The sequence below is a fragment of the Temnothorax curvispinosus genome, unplaced genomic scaffold (genome assembly GCF_003070985.1).
Source record: "Temnothorax curvispinosus isolate PA1 unplaced genomic scaffold, ASM307098v1 QBEX01014279.1, whole genome shotgun sequence".
In the NCBI taxonomy this organism is placed as follows: domain Eukaryota; kingdom Metazoa; phylum Arthropoda; class Insecta; order Hymenoptera; family Formicidae; genus Temnothorax; species Temnothorax curvispinosus.
In genome coordinates this window covers 1-21,710 of record NW_020224059.1, presented here as the reverse complement: position 1 = coordinate 21,710, position 21,710 = coordinate 1, and the positions used below count along the sequence as shown (strand labels likewise).

Below are 21,710 nucleotides of genomic sequence, written 5' to 3'. Positions count from 1 at the left end.
TACATAAAAAATTAATTTAACTTTATATACCAGAATTTATGCTTAGACATTTTTTTATTCTTTTCAAAAAAATAATTTTTTCTTTCTCTTCAATTTTCTCTTGAAGAAAGAAAATCAGATGCACTTTTTGCCTTATTACAATCGCATTTTTTGGTATGAAAAATAACTGTTTTTTTTTCTATTAATTTGAAATAATAAGCACGACGGAATGTCTATCGTTATTGCAATGCGACGAATTTTGGCTGCAAATTCAGCACTAAGTAAACATTAATACCGTCTTAGTGTTAATAAACGGATAAAATCAACAGCCATCAGTCAATCATGCAATACCGTATATAAATTCTATCATATTTGTTTTATTTCCAGCCGCTGTTTATTCACATAATATATTTTCAAAGAGTAAATAATTAACGTACAAACAAGAGTAAAAGTCACGGTTGTGATCATGACACGTGCGATGTATTTTTAAACAATGAGAAGCTCAAACGAAAGCTCAGCGAAATTATCGCGCAAATCTGAAAGGTACACGTGCACTGAATATCACGTTATTGGAATATTCTAAATAAATAGGGATCGCTCGAGTTTATCGCGCCTAATTCATTTCAAAACGACGATTTTTCGATGGCATTCCGGATGTTCCCGACGCTACCACCAGCATCAGCGAGTATAATGGACACGGGAAACACGCGGGATGCTCGGTAAATAAATTACGTGAACCCCGCGTCAGCCCAATATGACATGATAGACACGTCGTTTATGTATTTTAATTGCGATCAGGCGCGTAATTGGTTAAAGACAGATTCTCCTGGCTGTCTCGTTTTTCATCTTGTTTTCGCGTAATTTGGAGCGGTAATAATTGGACATATAAGAGAGACAGAACCTGAACTGATAGAATCTTAAATTATTTCAACGTAACAACGTCACGAAGTACCTACCATCGTGATCAACAATTTGGTGCTTTCGAGATTCGTATGAGAAATCGCCTATCTATTCGGCGTAATGAAAAGTGGAAGATAAAAATGACCCCCATCAGAGCTAATAGATGCCGTAAGAATCGGTCCTAAATTAGGGACGAGTGTACGCGGTGGCAGCGGCGGCGAGGAGTCTCTCTCGCCTCTCGCGTCTCCAACGCGCGAGGTGGACGCGCGCTCCCGGCGCAACGCTCGCTCGTGCCCGCACGCTCGGTTCGGGTTCGGCGTTTCTATTCCTGGAGCGTGCCCGACTCCTCGTCTCCGTGCTCCTAAGCGGAGGTGCCGTGCCATGCCATGCCATGCCGTGCTCTGATCCCGGCTACGAGTCGACGAGCCGAGGAACGTGCGCGCAGTGCGAGCGAGTCCGCCCGCGCGGAACCGAGCGTGTGTGCAATACGCGTTGCGCGGTGCGGCGAGGCGGGAAGCGGCCGCCGGAAATGTGCGTGCGCGTGCGACGAAATCGACGGGAGCGTGGACGTGGACAGGACGCCGACGACGACGACGACGTTGCCGCACGCCGACGAGCGGGAAGAGGAGGCGGAGGCCGTCGTCGACGCGATCGCGCCGCGGCCACCGCGATTCATCGCGGCTGATCTGTCGCTCATCCGTCGACGGTCGACCGACCGTCGCGTCGCGACGGCGACGGAATCGTTGGTCAGCGACGAACGACCGCGACTGATCTCACTGATCGCGCCGACGGAATGACGAATCGCCGCCACCGCCGGTCGTCCACGGCGTCGCGACGCGCAGCCAGGCTTCACCGCCGGAAGTCGTCGGGCTAGAATCCTCCCGACGCGACGCCGCGCCACGCCGGGCCAGGCCGAGAGATCGGTTCGCCGATCGGCGCGCGTGCACCACGCGAGTGACAAGCATGAGAATGAAGTCGATCTCCGCTTTCCTCTCTCTTTTTCCCTCCAGCCGGTCGCGGATTGTCACCGGAAAACGTAGGTCCTCTTCTTCCCGCGGGTGCCTCGGGGAGAAATCTCTGTTCTTCGCGCGAGATTATAGAAGATTACGGATACACCGGGATAAACTTCCTTCGCGCGGTTATACGAGGGATTATTATAGAGATTTAATGCAACGGCATATCCGCGTGTCTCGAGTGCGCGATAAACGCTAATCCCGGCGTCACGTCGTTAGCGAACGTATATACGGCGAACGGTAATGCAAGTGTAGGATGAAATTGTCGCACTTGTTTATAATTATATTTACGTGAAAAGTGACGCGCGAGATTTTTTAGCGTTTACCGTACTCGAGATGTGCACTATTAAATTCGTAGTGTCAAATTACACTCAATTTGAGTCATTTTTAATTATTCTTCAGATATAGTCACTCAATATGTCGTTAATTTAACTAAATCAATGAAGTGAAAATAATACTGTTTTGTGTTAAAATAATAAATTTCCACACACATAGTGGTGAAAAATAACAAAATGTTATTCAACTCAAAGTATTGATTTAAATTTCACCTCTGAATATTTAATAGCGTGACGTTGCAAAATTTCTCCAACGTCAGGAATGTAACTTCAAGTATTTTAAATTTCAACGCCGCGGATATCCGCTTCGCTTGATTGAGGATCTGATGAAAGGTACACCTCGACGTGAGGGGCGTTTTTATCTGTTTGGCGAAGTCGGAAAAACCGCGTTTCGGCGAAAATTACGCGGATTTCAATCGCTGATTGCCGCCTCGGATATTTTCGGACGACCCTTGTTCGCGATGATGCATTGCTCGCGAACGTGGCGAGCATGCTGGACGAGTGACTCGACCGAGCACGGTCTCGTCCCGCACGGATTCTGCATGTGTTTGGAATATCGGTCGAAAGGTCTCATGCATCTCGCGCGGAGCCCCGTGTTTAGACTATCGGTCTCGCTTTACGAGAAATCGCGGGTACGGAATATTCTGAGAGAAAAAGCGCGCGCGCGAAAGAGTTCGCTCTTTCTTATATTTTCGTTTATGATATATCGAGTAAACTTTGCTTCGTCTTTACGACTCGGCGAGTTGTGCGAGCAGAAAAAATGAAGGAGACGGATAAGAAAGACATGCCATTATCACTGTTTTACGCTCATTCCTCTATACTGTTTTCACCACTTAATAAAGCCGTAGAGAATGAACAGTAGAAACAAAGGGAAACAAAGGGAAACAGGATTAAGTAATCTTGAACAAGTTTTGGGAAGAGTCACGAGAACGCGTGCTAAGCTTTTACTCCAGGATCAACGATGAGGACGTGGTGAAACTTTTGATCCTGCTTTAACGTTTAATGCATTTAGATTTTTTAAACAGATCCGGCGAAACTGATTTCTTTTTATTTGGAAGAAGGGAGTTTAACCTTTCCTTCCAGGATCCGCCAGTGAAGCTACGTATGATATATAACACATATCTCAAACTGCCATGAGTTACGCACATTACCAAGTTCAACAAATATATAATTCATAAAAGACATGTGAATCCATTTGTATGATTTTCTTAGTGCCGAAAGATAAAAAAAGATCATTTCAAAGAAACGATAATGACACCACGATTTATGACACGTAAAAGATTCAGAGAGAGAATTAATATTCATTTCCCAAGTAGCAAAGATGACGTCTAGAGACGTCTTATTGACGTCATTAAGACGTTATTAAGACGTCATTTGACGTCACTTTGCTACCTGGGGTTAGTAAATAATTAATTTAATAAATTTACTGACCTTAATATCGGATTTCAATTAATTTAATCATTTTTAAGATTATATTTACGTGAAATATATTTAGTATGCCCTTTTATTCGATGTTTAGATAATGAGACTAGATATGAAAACATAAAATATGTATCTACACGTGATCATTATTAATTTTATGAAAAATTGTTTTGTATAAAAGTTTGGAGCTTGAATACCCACGGGTGCTACACATTCTCACTACGCTTCTGTTATCTGAATTTACATTTTGTTTTTTATGTTTCTACATTGATAGCACCGAAATTATAAAATTACTTCCGAAGAGTATAAAGAAGAACATATTACCATATACATATATACGAACGATAGAACAAAGAACAATAACGTGTCCGCCGCGGTCCTTCACAGCAAACGGACGTCTCAAATCTCTCAGTCGAACCTCCCGTTACTTCTTGCCCCCTGACTTATTACCGCTCGTTGAATTACATTCGAATTAAAGTGCGTATAACGCGTTTCTCGCAATCGCCGCGAGTGCAATGTCGGCCACGAGTGTAACAATATCTACAATTCTAATTTACGTTGTTCAATAAAACTTTCATTTGCTTCCTCATCTGTCTTCTTCATCATCATCACACAGAGAGTATTTGAATGTCGAAAAGTTGCGCTACGTCAAAAGAGACGAGATATATACGAGTTGGAACGTAACGCGAGACGAGACATGCGGTCGAAAGCTTTCTCGTCCACCTTTCCACGTTGATACGTTGATCTTCGCCGTTGTATCAATTTAAACGGCTGTAAATGTGTCGTGAGCTCCATTCGTCATCGCGGATATCTTGATTCGCGCGCGATATAAAGCGGACACGACGCGGGCCCGGCCCGCACGATGCCCGATCTGATCCTAATCGAATAACGCCGCGCTGCACGCTTTATTTAAATCCGCGCCCGCGCCGCTTGAAACGCGTTTACTACAAGCGCGTCAGCGCTAATTCACAAATCCCGGTTATACGAGATCGCGCGTGAACGTCCTCTATATCGGTCTCTCCTCGGCGATTGTCTTGAGTATCACCTATTAACGGTGATGTATCACTTCCGTCGCTCTTCGCGCGTTCCTTCATTAGTAAATATCCGAAGTGCCGTTACAAACGTTGTGTAATCTAACAGTGAGTTATACAACTCGAGCAGTAAGAATTTTCAAGTACCCCCAGAGTACCCCCGGAGTCGTACATTAGGCTCGTATTTTTGTACGTGCGGAGAGAAGTGGACACGCTGGACTAATTTAGCTATTTAGGCTACACGTGTTATCTTCGCGAGGTGCGGTCCATTAAAACGCCTTGCATTCTGTACGACACGTGTAAAAACTTAGCGGGCTGTTTTCTATTGATTATATTAAGCCGGTTGACTTATTAATTTGCATTTAATTTTGAATTTTAATTACTTTCGCAAGCAACCCGTTAATTAAATATATTGTTTCCCAATTTACTCTGTATAGAAATTTATATATTGTCTCTAAAAATAAAATCATTTCGCGTAATAACATAGATGCTTATCGGATTGTATCCTTGATTTTCTGCAAAGGCTTCTTTTGTTAGAAGCATCACGGATAAAGTCCGGCGAGCGATGCCGGCAATCTGAAAGACTTTGCGCGATTACCATCAGCGCTTTTCAAGGTATGTCTGCAATGGCATCTTAAAGGGGTAACGGCTAAAAAAGTCGGAATGGCATTGCCATAGTCCATACTTAATACCATTGCGCAAAGAACGCGGATGATAAACATTCTGAATGAGCTCGAAGGGGTCGAGAGGGAGCAGGACGCATTAAGGCTCGATTTACACCGCAGAGGTGATCGTGCGCGCGGATCCCATTTGCGATTCGATTAAACGTTCTTGGAAATAACATTACGATAGAAAATGTCTAGTAGTTTACAGTTAAAGTCAAGATACGATCCCACGCAATAAACGATTATTCGATTCACACTGTGCGAAACGATCACATTGCTCCAAATATTCCGATATATTCATCGATAATCGTGGATCGAGTTATGATATGATTCCGCGTAACGAATCTCCTCTCGGATCTCTGACAACGGTATCGAATTATTGTTACGGGATCAAATCGCGCCACGCAGTTTCTTATCAGAATCTTTGTCGCATATCGGAGACAAGTCACTGGCTTACATTGTTAAATTCGTCAAAATATACTCAATTTGAGTAATTTTTAACTATTCCTATATAGGTCGCGCTACTGCTACTCAATATGTCGTTGGTTTGACTGAAACAATGGAGTTAAAATAATACTGTTTTGTGTTAAAATAATAAATTTCGACACACATGGTAGTTAGAAATAAAATGTTACTCAAAGTATTGATTTAAGTAAGGCCACGCTGTTTTAGTCATCCAATGCGTAGTTCGAATTATGGGACTGTCTAATTTTGAAATCACAATCCTGTCTTTTGACCGGAACGACCCTCGCTCCCGGGTGGTGTGAATCCACCCTAAAAGTGCTAGACGCGCGGAAAACGCCGGTAAGTCCCTTTTAGCGCACCTCTCTCTCTCTCTCTCTCTCGCTTCGTTTTGCCCTCAGGTATTTCCGAGGAGCGCTTACCCACATTATCCGCACCGTTTGCCGCCGGGCGGTTTCGCTCGTGGCGGCGAAGTGCAGTCGCATGCGTAAACGCTAAAATAGAATAGCGCGCACGTCAAACAGCATTACGGGCCTCCTAATTTCTTGCCTAGCCCGGCTCATTTTCGGCGGTACAAATGGATGGTGAGGCGCGTCATAACGCGCCGATATACGCCAACTAGGGGGTTAGAGGGGGAACAAGGGAAAAGGGGGGGAGGGGGTCGTATCAAAGCGGATGTGCCTTTGAAGTGGCCGGTGCGTTAATTGCCGCGGAGTTTTCGATCGTTTCTCGCTTACCCGAGCCCGCCGCCGGCTCGTGGCATTAATGGGACTCGGGGGGAGGGGGGGAAAATTACGAGAGAGAGACCCCATCGCGCGCCGGTTATAAATAAAGCGAGGGGGAAGGGGGGGCCCCTCGAGCATTTCGCCGAGACTTCGCAATCCCCCGTGCTCGTTGTGTATCCGCCGGTACCCACTTGTCTCACTTATCATCCGCGATACTCCCTATCGCTCAGCCGCATCTGGAAAAAGTTTCTCCCGACTACGTTCGCGTCTCGTATTTACGCCGCGCGCGTTCGTTGCTCATCTCCGCGAAGTCAAATAAGAAGGATGGGACTGCGGATATCCGCTTTGGGGGAGGGGAAAGGGAGGGAGCGACGCTAATATTCAAGAATTAACTTTATCTGCGCTCAGCCATCGCTGTGCAGCAGTGACTTAGCAGGAAATTGGTGGCTAATTGGCAGGACGGAGAGTTAAGTACGTGAATTGATATTGGTTCTTACGCTCGTCTATCTGAAATCGCAAACTGAAAATATGGAGATAATTATATATGCAAATTAAGATTATGTATAAATTATAACGCTCTTAAGTTGATTAATCAGAATGCGCTCGCGTATCATAAGCGAATCGCGATACAAACACGACTTATTGGATACGTTCGTAGGATTTTACACTTCATATTTTTGCAGGTATTAATAAGCAGGTGGAGTCTATCTCGATTTTTCCGTAGATTTTTCTCGGGGAGATTTATGTAGCACTACCGATGACACGCGAGAAGAACCATCAGGGTTATTCGGAATTTAGTCTGGGAAAAAAAAAATCGTTAATGTCCAACATAGATTGTTTCTTTACGTTTCGAAGCGTTCGATAATTTTGGCACGTTTTAACGTTTCTCATTTCCATTTCCACGCGGTCACCCCGTTAAAACATCGACGGACCGCGCGCGCAAGCGGGCGCGGAAACAAGTGTAAAATGTTTTATTTTCCCAAAAACGTTTCAACTCTAAAATGGTTACGGCGAGCGCATCCTATCTTGGCACAGACCCAACAACACAACTTCACCGAGTCGAAGAAAACCCTTATACTTTCGTAACATCGACAAAGAACCGCCGCGGCTGTCGAGTGCGTGCATAACAGTATTTCTTCGTTGAGGAAATTGTTTAAATTTCGCGAACATAAAGCCCGGTTTTCGGATTTAACCTCGACCCGAGGAAGCACACGCGATAATTTCGCCAGTTCATGAGCAAATACGGTTTCATATCTCGGCAATACTTTATCTTGAAAATAGTCGGTCACCGGCTCATACTTGATCTCGAAATCGTTCGGAAACAAAATCGGAAATAACGCGAACTCACTTGGATGTATGAGACTATGAGAATTTGTTCGCGAATTCGTCAGGCAGAATTAATCCGGCTTTTACGGTGAACGCGTAATCGGATCTTTTACTTGCGTGAAACTAAATTGAATCGCTTCTCTACGGAGCGTGAAACGGAAGACAAGTCGATCTTTTTTGACAGGTCAATTTTGAAAGCCCTACCTGTTTCCAAGAACAACAATAAATATATTTGCTGTGTTCGAGAATGTGCACAAAAGTAAGGAAAATTCTTACTGTATTTTAATAGTTCTTATAAAATAAAGGAAAATAATAAATGTCAGCAAGGGTTTTTTCGTAAACTCCGAGAGAACCTTTCCCTTTTTAGTAATTTTTGCAAAAGGAAGGGTGTATTTTCTTAATACTGATTGTGAGTTCTTCCTTTTAACGTATGCTTTTCTTATAATAATTAATTTAATTGTATCATTTAATAAATATTTATTGTGTTCGAAAACGTGCACAGAAGTAGGAATATACTTATTTTAACTAGTTTTTGCAAGAGAGAAAATTTAACAATAAACGTCAGCAAGAGAGGATTTTTCCTTAATATTGAAAGTTTTCTTTTTTTATAATACATTTTCTTATAATGATCAATTTAATTATGTTTTCGGGCAGAAAACATCGTAACGCAACGTGAGTCGCGAGCAGATATTTTCGTGCGCTTTCTCCGAAATTTTCCGAGACGCGTCACTCTCATCGCTTTATGAAGGAGGATGTTTCCAAATTAGACGACAGCGTCAGGCTTTCGATAAGACAAATCATATCCGCTCCCCCTTGACATTAAAAAAAAAAAGGGAAAAGTAACGGCGAGGGATTTACGGTGACTTTATTGCGGCATCAAAACGTAAGACGAGAGACGAAACATGCGAGCGGGGCGAGTCGTAAAGATTTTTCGCGCTTTCGCGGACACTTTCCGAGAATACCGCGGTACAAATTTTGGTAACCCGCGAAGGACTCGTGTAAACATTTCAAAGCGCGCAATCTTGTACGGTTGCGATCGTTTCGTATAACTTTTACCTCGTGCAAATGACAGCGGAACCGTAAAGTAAGAATCTGAATGAAAACTCTCCTTTTTAGAATACCCGAGGGAGATCGTGAGATAAGATATTTTAAGAGACTGCATCTCTCGCCGGCCTGCTCCTCGAATCGAAAACTCGCGGAGATGCGCGAGATCGGCGAATCTGCGCGTGTCACCGAGGCCGACGGTGTCACACCGAATATCTGTGTATTCGAACAGTCAAGATTGGAAGCTACGATACGAACGTGAGTAAGAATACGAGAAGAATGCGCGGGAGGACTATTGCCGTAGGAATAGCGGATTATTCGAAGAGACCCGTCAGCGCCAATCGCAACATTCGCAACGCGATTCGGCGATCGAGGGATCGTCGTCCGTGCGGCAAACTTTTCCGAAGAAAAATCGCTCATTCGTCGAATAAGGCGAAGTAAATGCGAAGAAAAAGGAGAGATACGGAGCGGTGAGAGGATTGTACCACGTTTCTTTACGGGAAGAAATGTGAGACTGGCTAATGTTGTTCAGAAGATTTTAATGCCAAAGATGAACAATAGTCGCTACTTAAGAAGACAGTATTTATAGCATTAAGGATAAGATTTTAAATAATGCATAAGTCGTAAGAAGATAATATTTCACACAGTTTTGTTCAACCAAAGGATCGACCAAAGATAGAATATATAGATCTATCAAAAATGCCACAGTGATTATTAAAAATGCGATGCAAATAAAATATGTACAATATATTTTTTGACGATCAAAGGAAGATATTTTCTTGCAAACCAAAAAAGGACCGCAGAGACAATAATCGAAGAAAATGAAGTAAGTGAAATAGATCTCTTTTTGAAAAAAAAGTCTACAGAAGTTGGGAAGTATAAACGAAATAAGAAAATGTACACAGTTAACATTTTTTAGCAAGATCCATGCGCGTTTTCGGGACTTTCGTTTCAAGTTATAGGTTCGTGCCGTGCTCGGAAGTGAAAAAGTGGACGAAAAGCGAAACTTTAACGCGGCTGAAAAACGGTCTCGAAATCAGGAACGGTAGAAAATATAGAGAAAGTACGAAAGAGCGACGTGGAAGGACGCGAAGTCCTGCGGCAGCGTTATTCTGGGGACCCGCCGTGCCCCGGCGTGGCCTCCGATCTCTTATTTTGGTATCGTTCTGATACCAAAATGCTGGACATATTTCGCGGTCTGAAGAGTCTCATAAAAATCTCGCACATCCACATCGACAGCGCCGTCTTCCGCTTGCATTACAGCCTGACTGTGATCCTGCTGATAGCGTTCTCCCTGATCGTCACAACCCGCCAGTACGTCGGCAATCCCATCGACTGCATACACAGTAAGGACCTGCCCGAGGACGTCCTGAACACATACTGCTGGATACACAGCACATATACGATAACCGCGGCGTACCGAAAGAAAGAAGGTCTGGAGGTGCCCTTTCCCGGCGTCGACAATTCCAAATCGTATCCCGAAACCGAGCGAAAGGAGTACAGATACTATCAGTGGGTCTGCTTCATGCTGTTCCTCCAGGTAATCGATCGATCATTGATATATGCCGTTTTTCTTTTCGTTCAGCGTTCTTGACCTCGACCGCTTGTATTCGGGTGAATTTATCGTTAATAATAATTAAGTATGCGCGAAGAATTCAGATATCTTGATTTGATTTAGTAGAACATTTAAATTTAAGCGTAAAAAAAATAAGAAAAGATAGATGTATGCATACGTATAAATATATGCATGTAAATGCGTGTAATATTAACGAGTAAAATTTTGAATGGCAGAATAATACTATTAACAAGTAAAGCTTTGGATGGCTGAATAATAATAACAAGCTGCCGACTGCGCGAGTGTGTGTGACTAACGTGATATATGTCGTGGCTGTTTTTGCAAGTGCGGATATCGAAACATTGCCCGCACGCAAAACTGGCCGGGCTACGCAGAAATTCGTAATTCAAAAATCCCATCAAAATTTATACGCGTCTATTTAACGCCAAATGTAATAGCGCGGATGCCTAACTGATGCCTTTCGCGAACGCGAACGCGCACCTTGTCTATCAGACAAGTGAAACATCAAGCACCCACGTTTAGCGTCGAATGTGCGGTTTTGCGTACGGGCCATAAAACGTACCGGTGCTTTTAGCGCTGCACTCGTTAAGCGTTACTCATCCATCAATCCCTTCCTGCTTATGCGCTCGAGCCTCGAGCGACCTGCACACGTCGCTCGCTCAAGGCTTACCATCTAGTCCATTGCCAAGAAAGAAACCTTAAGTATAACAATACACTAAACTTCGTCATTGAGGGCTGCTCGTGCGGTCGCCTCGTGCGCTCGATCAAAGACGATTACGATCAAAGACGGTCGTACGATCGCGGACTGCTTCGCCTTTTCGGCCCCGGAAAGTTAAACCGTGTGCCACGCACGGTTGCATGATTGGCGTCATACATTACACAACGCCGTACGTTATAAATTACATAATTTACGTAACTTGAAAATATGTATAAGTGAGCTTTGGCGCGATAGTAACATCATATATGCAAATTATTCGGAAGAAATACGAATGTCGCAGTGTAGACGATAATGTTGCCGTTAAAAAGCGAGTATCGAACACTTGCTGTCGCCTGTCGCAGCTAATTATTTCATGAAAAAAAAAAAAAAATCGTTCGTAGGAAAGTTTGGGTGAAACGGGTTAATGGCGCGCGGCGCGAACACCTGAAATAGCGATCCGTAGTATTTTCCTTGTGCTCTCGCGTTTCTTTCATGCTACTCGCATTGATGTCTCAAAATAAACTCAGTCGACGACAGCCTATCCCTCTACGAAGGTTCTCTTTCTATTTCCTCGTCTCCCTTCGCCGTGTGTTTTTTCGCCCGGCGTCTCAAAGCAAACTGTACTGTTTACAGCGAGTAGTCGCTGCTTTTTTACTGATGTATTCCCTTACGTCGATATATCTCCTCACGTATTTCTATAATTATCGTTGAGCTAATTTCGCCGTTTATCGAACAATGAATTTTATCCTGCCTGTTATACGCGTGTATTCCGTCTGCTCTTTGCCACGTTTACATCGCGTAACGTGTACACCACAAATGTTATTTTAATCCTTCCGTAATTAATAGTTATTTATTTAAAAATTTTGTTTAAATTGTAAAATTATAAAAAGCATTGAAAAGCTCAGATATAAATCACACACGAAAAAAAGATGATCTCTCTGACAGAGAACATTAGGGACGAAAGAATTAACATTCTTTTCAGTTTCTCTGATTGGACGATCACGTTAACGACTGCGAAATTACTCGAAATCCCGCGGCTAAAAGAGCCGACGAAAAGGATGGTTTAATGAGTACCCTAGCAGATCAATCCCGGTTCTCTTAATCAGAACGCGAATATCTTGTGTCGATTTCATCGTCTTTTTATCGCTCCCTATATTCTTTGAGGGGTCCGGGAGGGGAAAGAGTTTAAAGGGGTGACGACAAATGCGGCTTCGTGTCCACATTTTGGTCCGCCGAAATGTTCTTTTACACATGGTAATGACGCGCTTAATTTCGTTGCCTGGAATATGTGGAGCGCGCCGCACTCGTAATACGGTCGATTAAGCGTATTTTCGATGATGGAGATCGTCGAACCGCTTTCTACCTCCCATATCCGCGATACAATTAGAGCGATGAGCTTACAGGAATCCGTTGCTCTCATACTTATGATAATGTAACCGTCGCGTCATGTAACGTAACGAGGAAAGATAAAAAGATTTTAGGAAACGAAATCTCACGTCTCACGGCCATTAATTACCTTGCTTTCGGATATTCTTTTCTTGACCTCGGAACAAAAATAGATTTCTCCCATGATACGTTATCGCGCGCGAATTCAATTACGCGCACGTAAAGTTTGCTCTAAATATCTCGCATTATAAATGTTTACGCGTCAATGTAACGTCAATCAATGTATCCTATGCATCAAAATTTTCTTCCGTTTTAATTTTGACCTTCGAGAAACGTCATCGGTGCGATATACACCGCGCGCGATGACGTGACCGAGCTTTATTAATATTCATAATTCTGTCATAGATGATTTCGGAGAGATGTGCAGAATCTCGCTATAATATTAGACCTCGTGGGCTCGTTTCAAACTTGGCAACAAAATGACAAAATTGAAAACATATTTCTTATACATTGAATGTCAAATAGTTTCGGTGAAACTATTCGTGCATTATATCAGATGCGTGACACTATGTCAGATTGCGGATAATACATTTTGATGTTTCGTCGATCAGCCTTTGGCTGATCATGCTGACCCAGACGCTTGCAAGATAATATAAGTTATGGGTTTAGTATCGAGGTCAAGGGATGCCTCTCAAGTCCGGTCAGTCTTCTGACAGCTTGTATCCGAGACTCACGTGCGTGTTTCTTTTCCAACTTAGTTTATCGTTTTTAATTTCTCCTTCGTAACCGTTTTGTCCCGTCTAAACTTCGGATTAAATTAAATTCTACCGCAAAACAAAGTGGATGGAATTATGCATTAACTGCGGCAATAAATAAGAATAAAAAATAAGAATAAAAGTGTGCGAACAGTTGGAGGTGCGAGAAATATAAACAATAGTTTTCTATTAAAAATTAAATAAAGTGATGAATAAATAGTGTTTGTAGGTAGTTTTCATGATCTTGCATGTTTATAAAACAGCCTTGTAATTTGTAAAGGCATTTTTAAGGATGAAACCTGTAAAAAAATACATATGGCGAACTGCGTCAATTCTTTTCATTGATACAACTATAAAGATGAGAAGAAATCAGCACGTGTTACATATAAGGGAGAGAGCATTAAAGCTCGAAGACTAATATTTTATTCAAATATGAAAGACAAAAAAATAAGAGAGAATTGAAGTGAGAAGAATAAACGAAGGGAGTTAAAGCAAATTAAAGGGAAGTCAGGAAAGTAAACAGTACCATGTGATTTTTACGACGGTTTGTATGTCCACAAAATGCATACAGTGTACACTACGCCTTTAGTCCAATCTCAAGACTCGTAGAGAGCACGAAGAGAACTACGCGGGTGGTCCACTTGTACGATTGCAATTGTGCTCTTCCAACGATTTACTCCGTATCTATTTTCGACGTTTTAATTGAAGCGATAATGGCGTCCCTGCTTCTTTAATAGTAAAACAGAAGTTCGGATCCGACAAAATCAACTTAGATATAAAATTAAAATTCGCATCAACGATAGAGAGATGTATAAACCAGTATAAAAATTACACTTTTATTCGATATTGCTACCTCGAGCCTCGAGATATTCAAATGAGCCAGGAAAGACTAAAAGCGATTCAACATCGTGCAGTTTGTTCAAAGGACTTCCAATGGGATCGAGACTACTCCGTGCAAAAATAGAGTCAGCTCGCTGGTGAAAGAAAACGACGAAGAGGACAAAAAGGACGGAGACGTCGCGAGAGGGATTGCCAAGCGACTTGAGCAAAGTCACTCTCCCCCGATCCCCATCTGTTTAACATGACGCTGATGCTCAAAATGATCGATTTGTTTGGCTCGATTCGATCGCTCTTCAAGGTGCACAGGATCGCCGAGGACTCGATGATATTTCGGTTGCATTATCGCGCCACGGTGGCGGTGCTGCTGGCCGGTTGCCTCACCCTCGCCTGTAAAAGTATCTCCGGCTCGCCGATACACTGCGAAGCCACTACGGCCGTGGACAAGGCCGTGCTGGAGACCTTCTGCTGGCTTCACACCACGTACAGCGTGGTACGCGCGTTCAACATGAGCATCGGTCAAGCCGTGCCTTACCCCGGGGTGTCAAACACCAAGGGCGAGGGAGGGCACGGCCATGCGCCCCACCCGCTGATCAAGCAGCACAAATACTATCAGTGGGTTATCTTCCTCTTGCTACTGCAAGTAAGAAGCAATGATCTCTTATCGTCCTTTCGCATCTCTGTCGACCTTTCGTTATACCCTCTTCTCTATTTTTCATCTCTTTTCTTATCTTTTATTAAATTTTATTTTGTAATTACCCTTTTCTCTGTAGTAAATGCTAACAGTCAACGACTGGATTAAAGAATATTAGAAATTTTCATAATAAATATCATTTTTTATTTATCCCTATGCGTGAAATATCCTTCTTGCAAATTATATGACTCTTTGGACATCGATTAACATTTAAATCTTCGAGCGCCTTTAATTTTATACAATATATGAAAAAGCGAAAAGTTATTTACATGACGAAACATGCGAAAGCGATCGAATGTTCATATCTAAATTAAGACAGTTCAGAAAATGCAGGAATGAATCAGTATCGATGAGCAGTATACGACTATACGATCGGCAAATGCGTGTATTCGTTTATCTATGATTGATAATCCTTGTTCATAACGTCAATACATAAATACAGGTTACAGATAGTTGCGCCTTTAAAATGCATATGTACCTTCGATGCTATCTTTGATCATACCTCCGCCTCCCATACCTCAAGCATTACTCGTCTTCGCGCACGTACAATATCGTTCTTTTTCTTGAGTCACTATCCTCTATTTATACGTCCGATGTTCCTACAACTCTCTCGCTCTTAGATTAATCGCGCATCCGCCTTTTATTTTGCAATTGATTGCTGCGTATCTGAATGTGTTTTCTAAACAACGTTTGACACAAAACATCCATAACATATACCGCTAATAAATTGACAAAGCACACCGCTAACATGATTAACGTTTAATAAAATTGAAAACGTGACGTAGTATACGGATGGTTTCAAAAAACTAGCCTTTCAGTCTTATAAAGATTTTACATCTCCCTGCAAAATTAATAACACTTTGAAAGAAATTCTTATTCACAAGACAACAAGCTGCAAAATAAATTTAGGTACATAGAAAGTTTTCCAAATAAATTGTTTTGTTCAAATAAGTAATTTTCGATAATAGTTATAAAATAAACAATATAACAATGCATTTTAATAAAAACATTTCATAAAATTTAGTAAAACACGCTTTCTGTTGATTACATATATAAATTTATATTTAATAGCTTGAAAAATTAGTTATATTTTACGTTACACTTATTTTTACGCACGTTAAAAGTACACTTCTTTGTCCCGTCTTCTTCCTTCTTCGTTTCTTTCTTCTCGAATGTTTTAAGCCTTGTTTTAAATAAATTTATTCGAGGCAAACGTGACACATAGATGCTACGCATCGGCCGGGAATCATGGCGAAATATACACGATTCCTTCTCTCAAATAAATATTTTTCGTTATAAGTATATATTCGTACATAAATTCGTTCCATTCGTCTTATTACACGTCTAATTTTGAATTATGGTTATTAGACTTCCATTGTATAAGAAAAATATCCTTATAACGACCTTTTCATCCCTCTGCAAAAGTTCCATTACAACTAAAAATATATCTTATAGAATATCTTATAGCATTCTCAAGCTCAGATACAATTTGTTTGTTTTTCTTAAATATATGAGCATTATATGATTTATTGAAAGTCTACGGAGAATTAATTACGACGTTACTTTCATTTTATTTCATTTTGTATTATTGTATAAAAAGAGCAAACAGCAAATGCGTAATCATCGATGTGTTTGAGCCTATTTGCATATCTAAAGGAATTTATGCAAATCTACAAGTTTGAACATTGAAAGGGATTCGAGATATAAATGTCCTTCCAGCGGGGCAGCAAATGTGGTCGCAGTTCGATCCTAGCTGGAGCAAGGGAAGAGAGAAGAAGAGAAGCACACAGATCTATTTTCGGTCACGCATTTTCCTTTTCTCTTTACAACGCAGGCGTTCTCCCGCGATAATACTAAAAGCTGCGAATCGTACAATCGGTCTGACATGCGCGTTTATTTTATGTTTCTTCGTAATCTCGTCAAGAGCGAGGTCAGACCACCCATTCTGAAAAATCCTGTCGCCGATGCGTAAATCATCGTACATTAAGGTTATTGAACGAGTTATATAACATTCAATACATTTTTATATAATCCATATAATTCATTTTTGCAAAACTTTATAAGAGAGTAGTTTAACTTCCTGCCATTTGTTGCCGTGACTTTTTCGGCTTATAGGTATAGGTACTAATGCAGGTATTAAAGTACTTTTTAAAAAGCTTATTATTTTAAAAGTTGTCGTAAATAAATTATCGTTTATATTATATAATTTTACTCCGGTTTACTGAATTGTACTTTATATAGACTTTATAACAGATTTTATATACATAGAATTTGCACAATATTACGCAATTATTATACAGGGGGACCGCTTAGTATTCTCTGCAACAAAATTATACCGTCATTTTGCACCGTCATTTGTCTCCAAGCCAAAATAATAAGTCGTTTCTGCGCTTCTCAGAAACAATGTGGCTCGTCGGAAAGTACGTTTTGGGAAACCCATTAAAGTTCCGACGCACGTCTTAAGCACGTACTTTCATTAACAATCATCCGAGCTTTCCGTAAATTGCAATTTAGCTCGAATTTTCTGAACACTCGCCAACACGTTGTAAGGGGGTAACGCGCGACGAGCGTATACGTATCTATATTCGATCGCGTACTACGGCAAGCACGACCCGAGGCCCCTGGCGATAAGCCAGAAAGCTTTATATACCGTGAGAAAGGGTTTACTCCCACATCGTGGTCTCGATAAGTGCATTGACATCGCTTCGGAAATTTCTAATGTGAGATAAGATTGCCTCGATTCAATTAGCTCGGATTACCCCTCCAGGCACGACTATTAATCTGCCATGTATTCTGAGATATTATCAAATAAAAATATTACAGGAAGTTAATAAAATATCGCGATAAAGATCGCGTGCGATAAAACTTGACGATGGACTCGAGTCTTCCGACAGTAATATGTTGCGTGATCTATGTTAAATGTTATCGTACGTTAAGCGTTAATTCTTAATTTATAACCGAGTTATGAAAAAAGAGTGTCAGGCTGTTAAAAGTCCAGTGAAGTAACGTAACTAATAAGTTAGTTAATTGCAAATTAAATTTTGCCGTTAATTCGTTACAGCGCAATTACATTATGAGTAATGGGCGGTATGTAATTTCGTACAACACCCAGATGCCTAATCGTGATAAATAGCAATAACGATATGAAATAATTAAGCTTGCGACATACTCTCCGCCTTTCGAAAGGAGGTGCGGCTAACCAGACTTAACGGCCAAAAATTCATAAAATAGGATTTCATTCGCATACGTGCGAGCGGCCCCCGTGCATTGTTTTAATCAGCAATTATCGGGCGCGAGATACAATAATGATAACTCCCTTCGCGTGCTATCGCGGTCGGTTATGCACTGGTACGTAAGTAGAGATCCGCCTCCCACAGAACTCCCCGTAATATATCAGCCGATTGGCCGATTCGTCGGCGTATTTATTCACTCGGCACTTTGCTCGCAGGCGATCCTCTTTTATACCCCGCGCTGGCTCTGGAAGGGCTGGGAGGGTGGCAAGATTCATGCCCTTATGATGGATCTCGACATCGGACTCTGCTCCGAGGTGGAGAAAAAGCAAAAGAAGAAAATGCTGCTCGACTACCTCTGGGAGAACCTTCGCTTTCACAATTGGTGGGCTTACAGGTACTACCTATGCGAGGTCCTCGCGCTGCTGAATGTGGTCGGTGAGTAGCCCACCCTCCTTCTTTTTTTTCGGTCCGCGTCGAGTCAATGTTTGAGCTCCTCGATCAACAACGAGGAGTACGTTCCCGTCGTGATGTCGTAACACGAGCGAATTCCGGAATTTGCGGACCCGTTAGGCAGCGAACGTCACCGCGTATCTTCCGTTTACGATCGATAAACATAAACCAGTTACGCGGTTAAGAATAATGGTATTTAAAAGCGTTTCACTTTCGCTGCTTTCAAGATGCATGTGCCCGCGCAGATGAGATTAAGAAGTAGAATTCTTGTTGTTATTTTACGTTGTTACGTTACTATAGATATACATACATTGAATAAATGTTTAAAAAATATATATTCCATTATTTTATATTTTTTACCTTGTTTCGTCGATAATATCAAGAGAGCAGATAAAGACGCCGTGATAAAAAATTAAACAATTAAATATCTGCCGAGCGTCAAATATCTTTAAAGCGTCAAGAAATATTCATGTTTATGTCAGTCTTGATTAAGTAATCTCAAAATTCGTGCAAGCATTTATATATACACCTAAACGACACAAAAATTAAATTTCTTTATGGACGTGAAGCATTTTAACTACGTTAACAAATTTTCAAGATTGTGCAATGCGCAACAATGCAATCATTTTCATAGAAAGGATAATAATGGAATTCAACGAGCTATTTCTAGACTAGCTCGTCCGCGTTAATTTTACAAACGCGCGTTATAAGAAAAATGAATGCCGTATAATGAGCGGCGAATGAATGAATGATTCACGGTACAAGTTGGCAGCGATACAGCTGGCCAACCGCTTGCGAACTCGACTACCCGATTTGCTATGAGATAGCTCGTCAATTTTATTCGATGTCTATCGCGTTCCAATTGCAATGTGATATGATTATCAACGTAAACGTGTATGAGAATATAATCGTTCACACGTGTGAATCAATCAACTATGAAAGCTATATAAAAATATATGTATATCTAATACATATCGTATAATTTGATTAAATGCGAAGTTATGATTCGATATTATTATCTCAATATCATGATTTAATATTTTCAAGCTAAAACATATTATGGATAGTTTTTATAAGCGACTGTCGAAGTTCCTTCGAGATAAAGACAGACGGGGGTAACGGAAAATTGTAAAGCAACGAGCACATTGTCGCAGGTCAGATGTTTCTGATGAACCGCTTCTTCGACGGCGCCTTTTTGACCTTTGGCATCGACGTGCTCAGATTCCTCGAATCCGATCAGGAGGACCGAGTGGACCCAATGATTTACGTCTTTCCACGAATGACCAAGTGCACCTTCTACAAGTACGGCGTCAGCGGAGAGGTCGAGAGACACGACGCCGTCTGCATACTGCCTCTGAACGTCGTGAACGAGAAGATCTATGTCTTTCTGTGGTTCTGGTTCCTTTTCCTCGGCGTGCTCAGTTTCTTTACGGTTTTATATAGGGTCAGTAATCTCGGGAAAAAAATACCTTCGGTATTTTGTATCTTACAAATAATATCTGCGAAAAATACAATTTGTCTCGCAATCGATACTTTTTATTTAAGCATGCCACTTGAACTTCTCAATTTTTTAAGTCTATTATCGTCTGGATGATAAAATAATATTCGTACTTTTGTTACATCTTCCGATTACAAAATTGTAACCCATAATAATTAATGTAACAATGCAGTTAAGCTCTTTTTTTTCTTGCAACGTAATTTGCTATTTGCCCCGCAGATCCTAATAATATTTTCGCCGCGCACGAGGGTCTACCTGTTGCGAATGAGGTTTCGTTTGGTACGGAGGGACGCCGTGGAGACCATAGTGCGTCGCAGCAAGGTCGGCGATTGGTTTCTCCTCTACATGCTGGGTGAGAATTTGGACACCGTGATATACCGAGACGTGATGCACGAATTGGCGAACAAGCTCGCCTCGAGGCATCACCACGGCGTACCGGGAGTGAAGGGCGAGCTTCAAGAAGCCTGATCGAGGTGAGCGTCTTCCCTTGTTCTCGTTCGCGCTCGCGTAGGTGTCCGGTTGAACAACTTGCTCTTTATGACACTGGCATTTAGAAACGTATTGAATTCTTGAGCGATCGTCGGCGTACACATCTGCCTACGTGATATTACTTATACGTGCTCGCGGATAGCGCTCGTATCGTCGTGTTAGGCGGATTTGCTTCTATTACCGGCATTATCTGAATCGCGAAACGGAATTACCGCGGTATCGTGCTCACAAAAATGTTAATTTTATACAGAAAGTACAAGTGCGATATTTTTGTCAGTATGCAAAAAATAAGCACGTAATTTTTTACAGAGTTAAAGAAATAGAATGTGTGTTTCACAGTCGCCGTTGCGCTTGGTTATAAAATTTTATTCAACTTTATTCAAATTTATTCAACTTCAATACATATTCTATCCAATAATATACGCATTCTTTGAATAAGCACGGATTGAAGGATTTGGATTTGGAAGGAAATTAATACGAAGTAATACCGATTATTTTTAACGAGTTATGCATATGGTTCGTGAATTATTATTTTAGTTCACAGAATGATTCCAAATTTATGAAACGATTCCAAGAGAATTCTGAAAAATATCGTAGCTTATATACTTTTTAAATATCATTGATATTTCCATTCCGAAACGCGGTATGAGTTCCAGTCCAAAGTGATTTCGCTTCGAAAGCGCGCCATCAGTATTGTTTAGCAACGTAACGGCAAGTATCTCGGACGATCTACGCGAGCCGCCTCGTAAGAAAACGATGCGCGTCGGGCACGTGCGCGCTCACGATTTCACCTGCCATAACGTAAGCAGCCCGGAGACGCGTGTCCCGGCGCGATGTCCATAGATCAATTGAGCGTGTCCGATACAATCTACCCAATCGCTTCATGCGCGCCATGAGTCGGACGATTATTGTTGTAGGTTGCCTCGGAGGGTCGGCACGTTCGATTCGCCGCCGCTGCCGCTGCCGCAGTCCTGCCCTCGACCATCCGCATCGCGCGGTCGCCGACGCGTCCGGGGACGACGCGGGACCTGCGATCGCAGCCGGAGCCTGAGAAGACGAACCGACGGGTCTTCCACGGGGATCCGCGGGCCCGGTCTCGCGAAGAGACGCGTTTTTCCTTTCCGCCGATTGTTGCTCGTCGAACTCGAGGCGATGCGACAGCGATAGCTGGATGCCGTAGACGCGCCCGCGGA

The 21,710-nt window shown here is 42.0% G+C and overlaps 1 protein-coding gene across 1 annotated transcript; it reads left to right on the top strand.

Annotated features, from left to right (window-relative positions):
* Positions 1-1,848: 1,848 nt before the first annotated feature.
* On the top strand, positions 1,849-21,701 carry LOC112464536 (innexin shaking-B). The gene is made up of 6 exons (XM_025031582.1): positions 1,849-1,915; positions 8,975-10,442; positions 18,296-18,515; positions 19,685-19,974; positions 20,248-20,501; positions 21,435-21,701. Exons 2-5 carry the CDS (start codon positions 10,080-10,082, stop codon positions 20,494-20,496), a joined length of 1,122 nt encoding a protein of 373 aa, XP_024887350.1. The 5' UTR covers positions 1,849-1,915; positions 8,975-10,079; the 3' UTR covers positions 20,497-20,501; positions 21,435-21,701.
* Positions 21,702-21,710: the final 9 nt, after the last annotated feature.

Bases quoted from the DNA above. Each gene is read 5' to 3' on its own strand.
- LOC112464536 (XM_025031582.1), top strand. From the start codon at position 10,080: ATGCTGGACATATTTCGCGGTCTGAAGAGTCTCATAAAAATCTCGCAC. The intron at 10,443-18,295 runs GTAATCGATCGA...CTTTGCTCGCAG, and splicing joins GCTTCATGCTGTTCCTCCAG to GCGATCCTCTTTTATACCCC. The intron at 19,975-20,247 runs GTCAGTAATCTC...TTTGCCCCGCAG, and splicing joins TCTTTACGGTTTTATATAGG to ATCCTAATAATATTTTCGCC.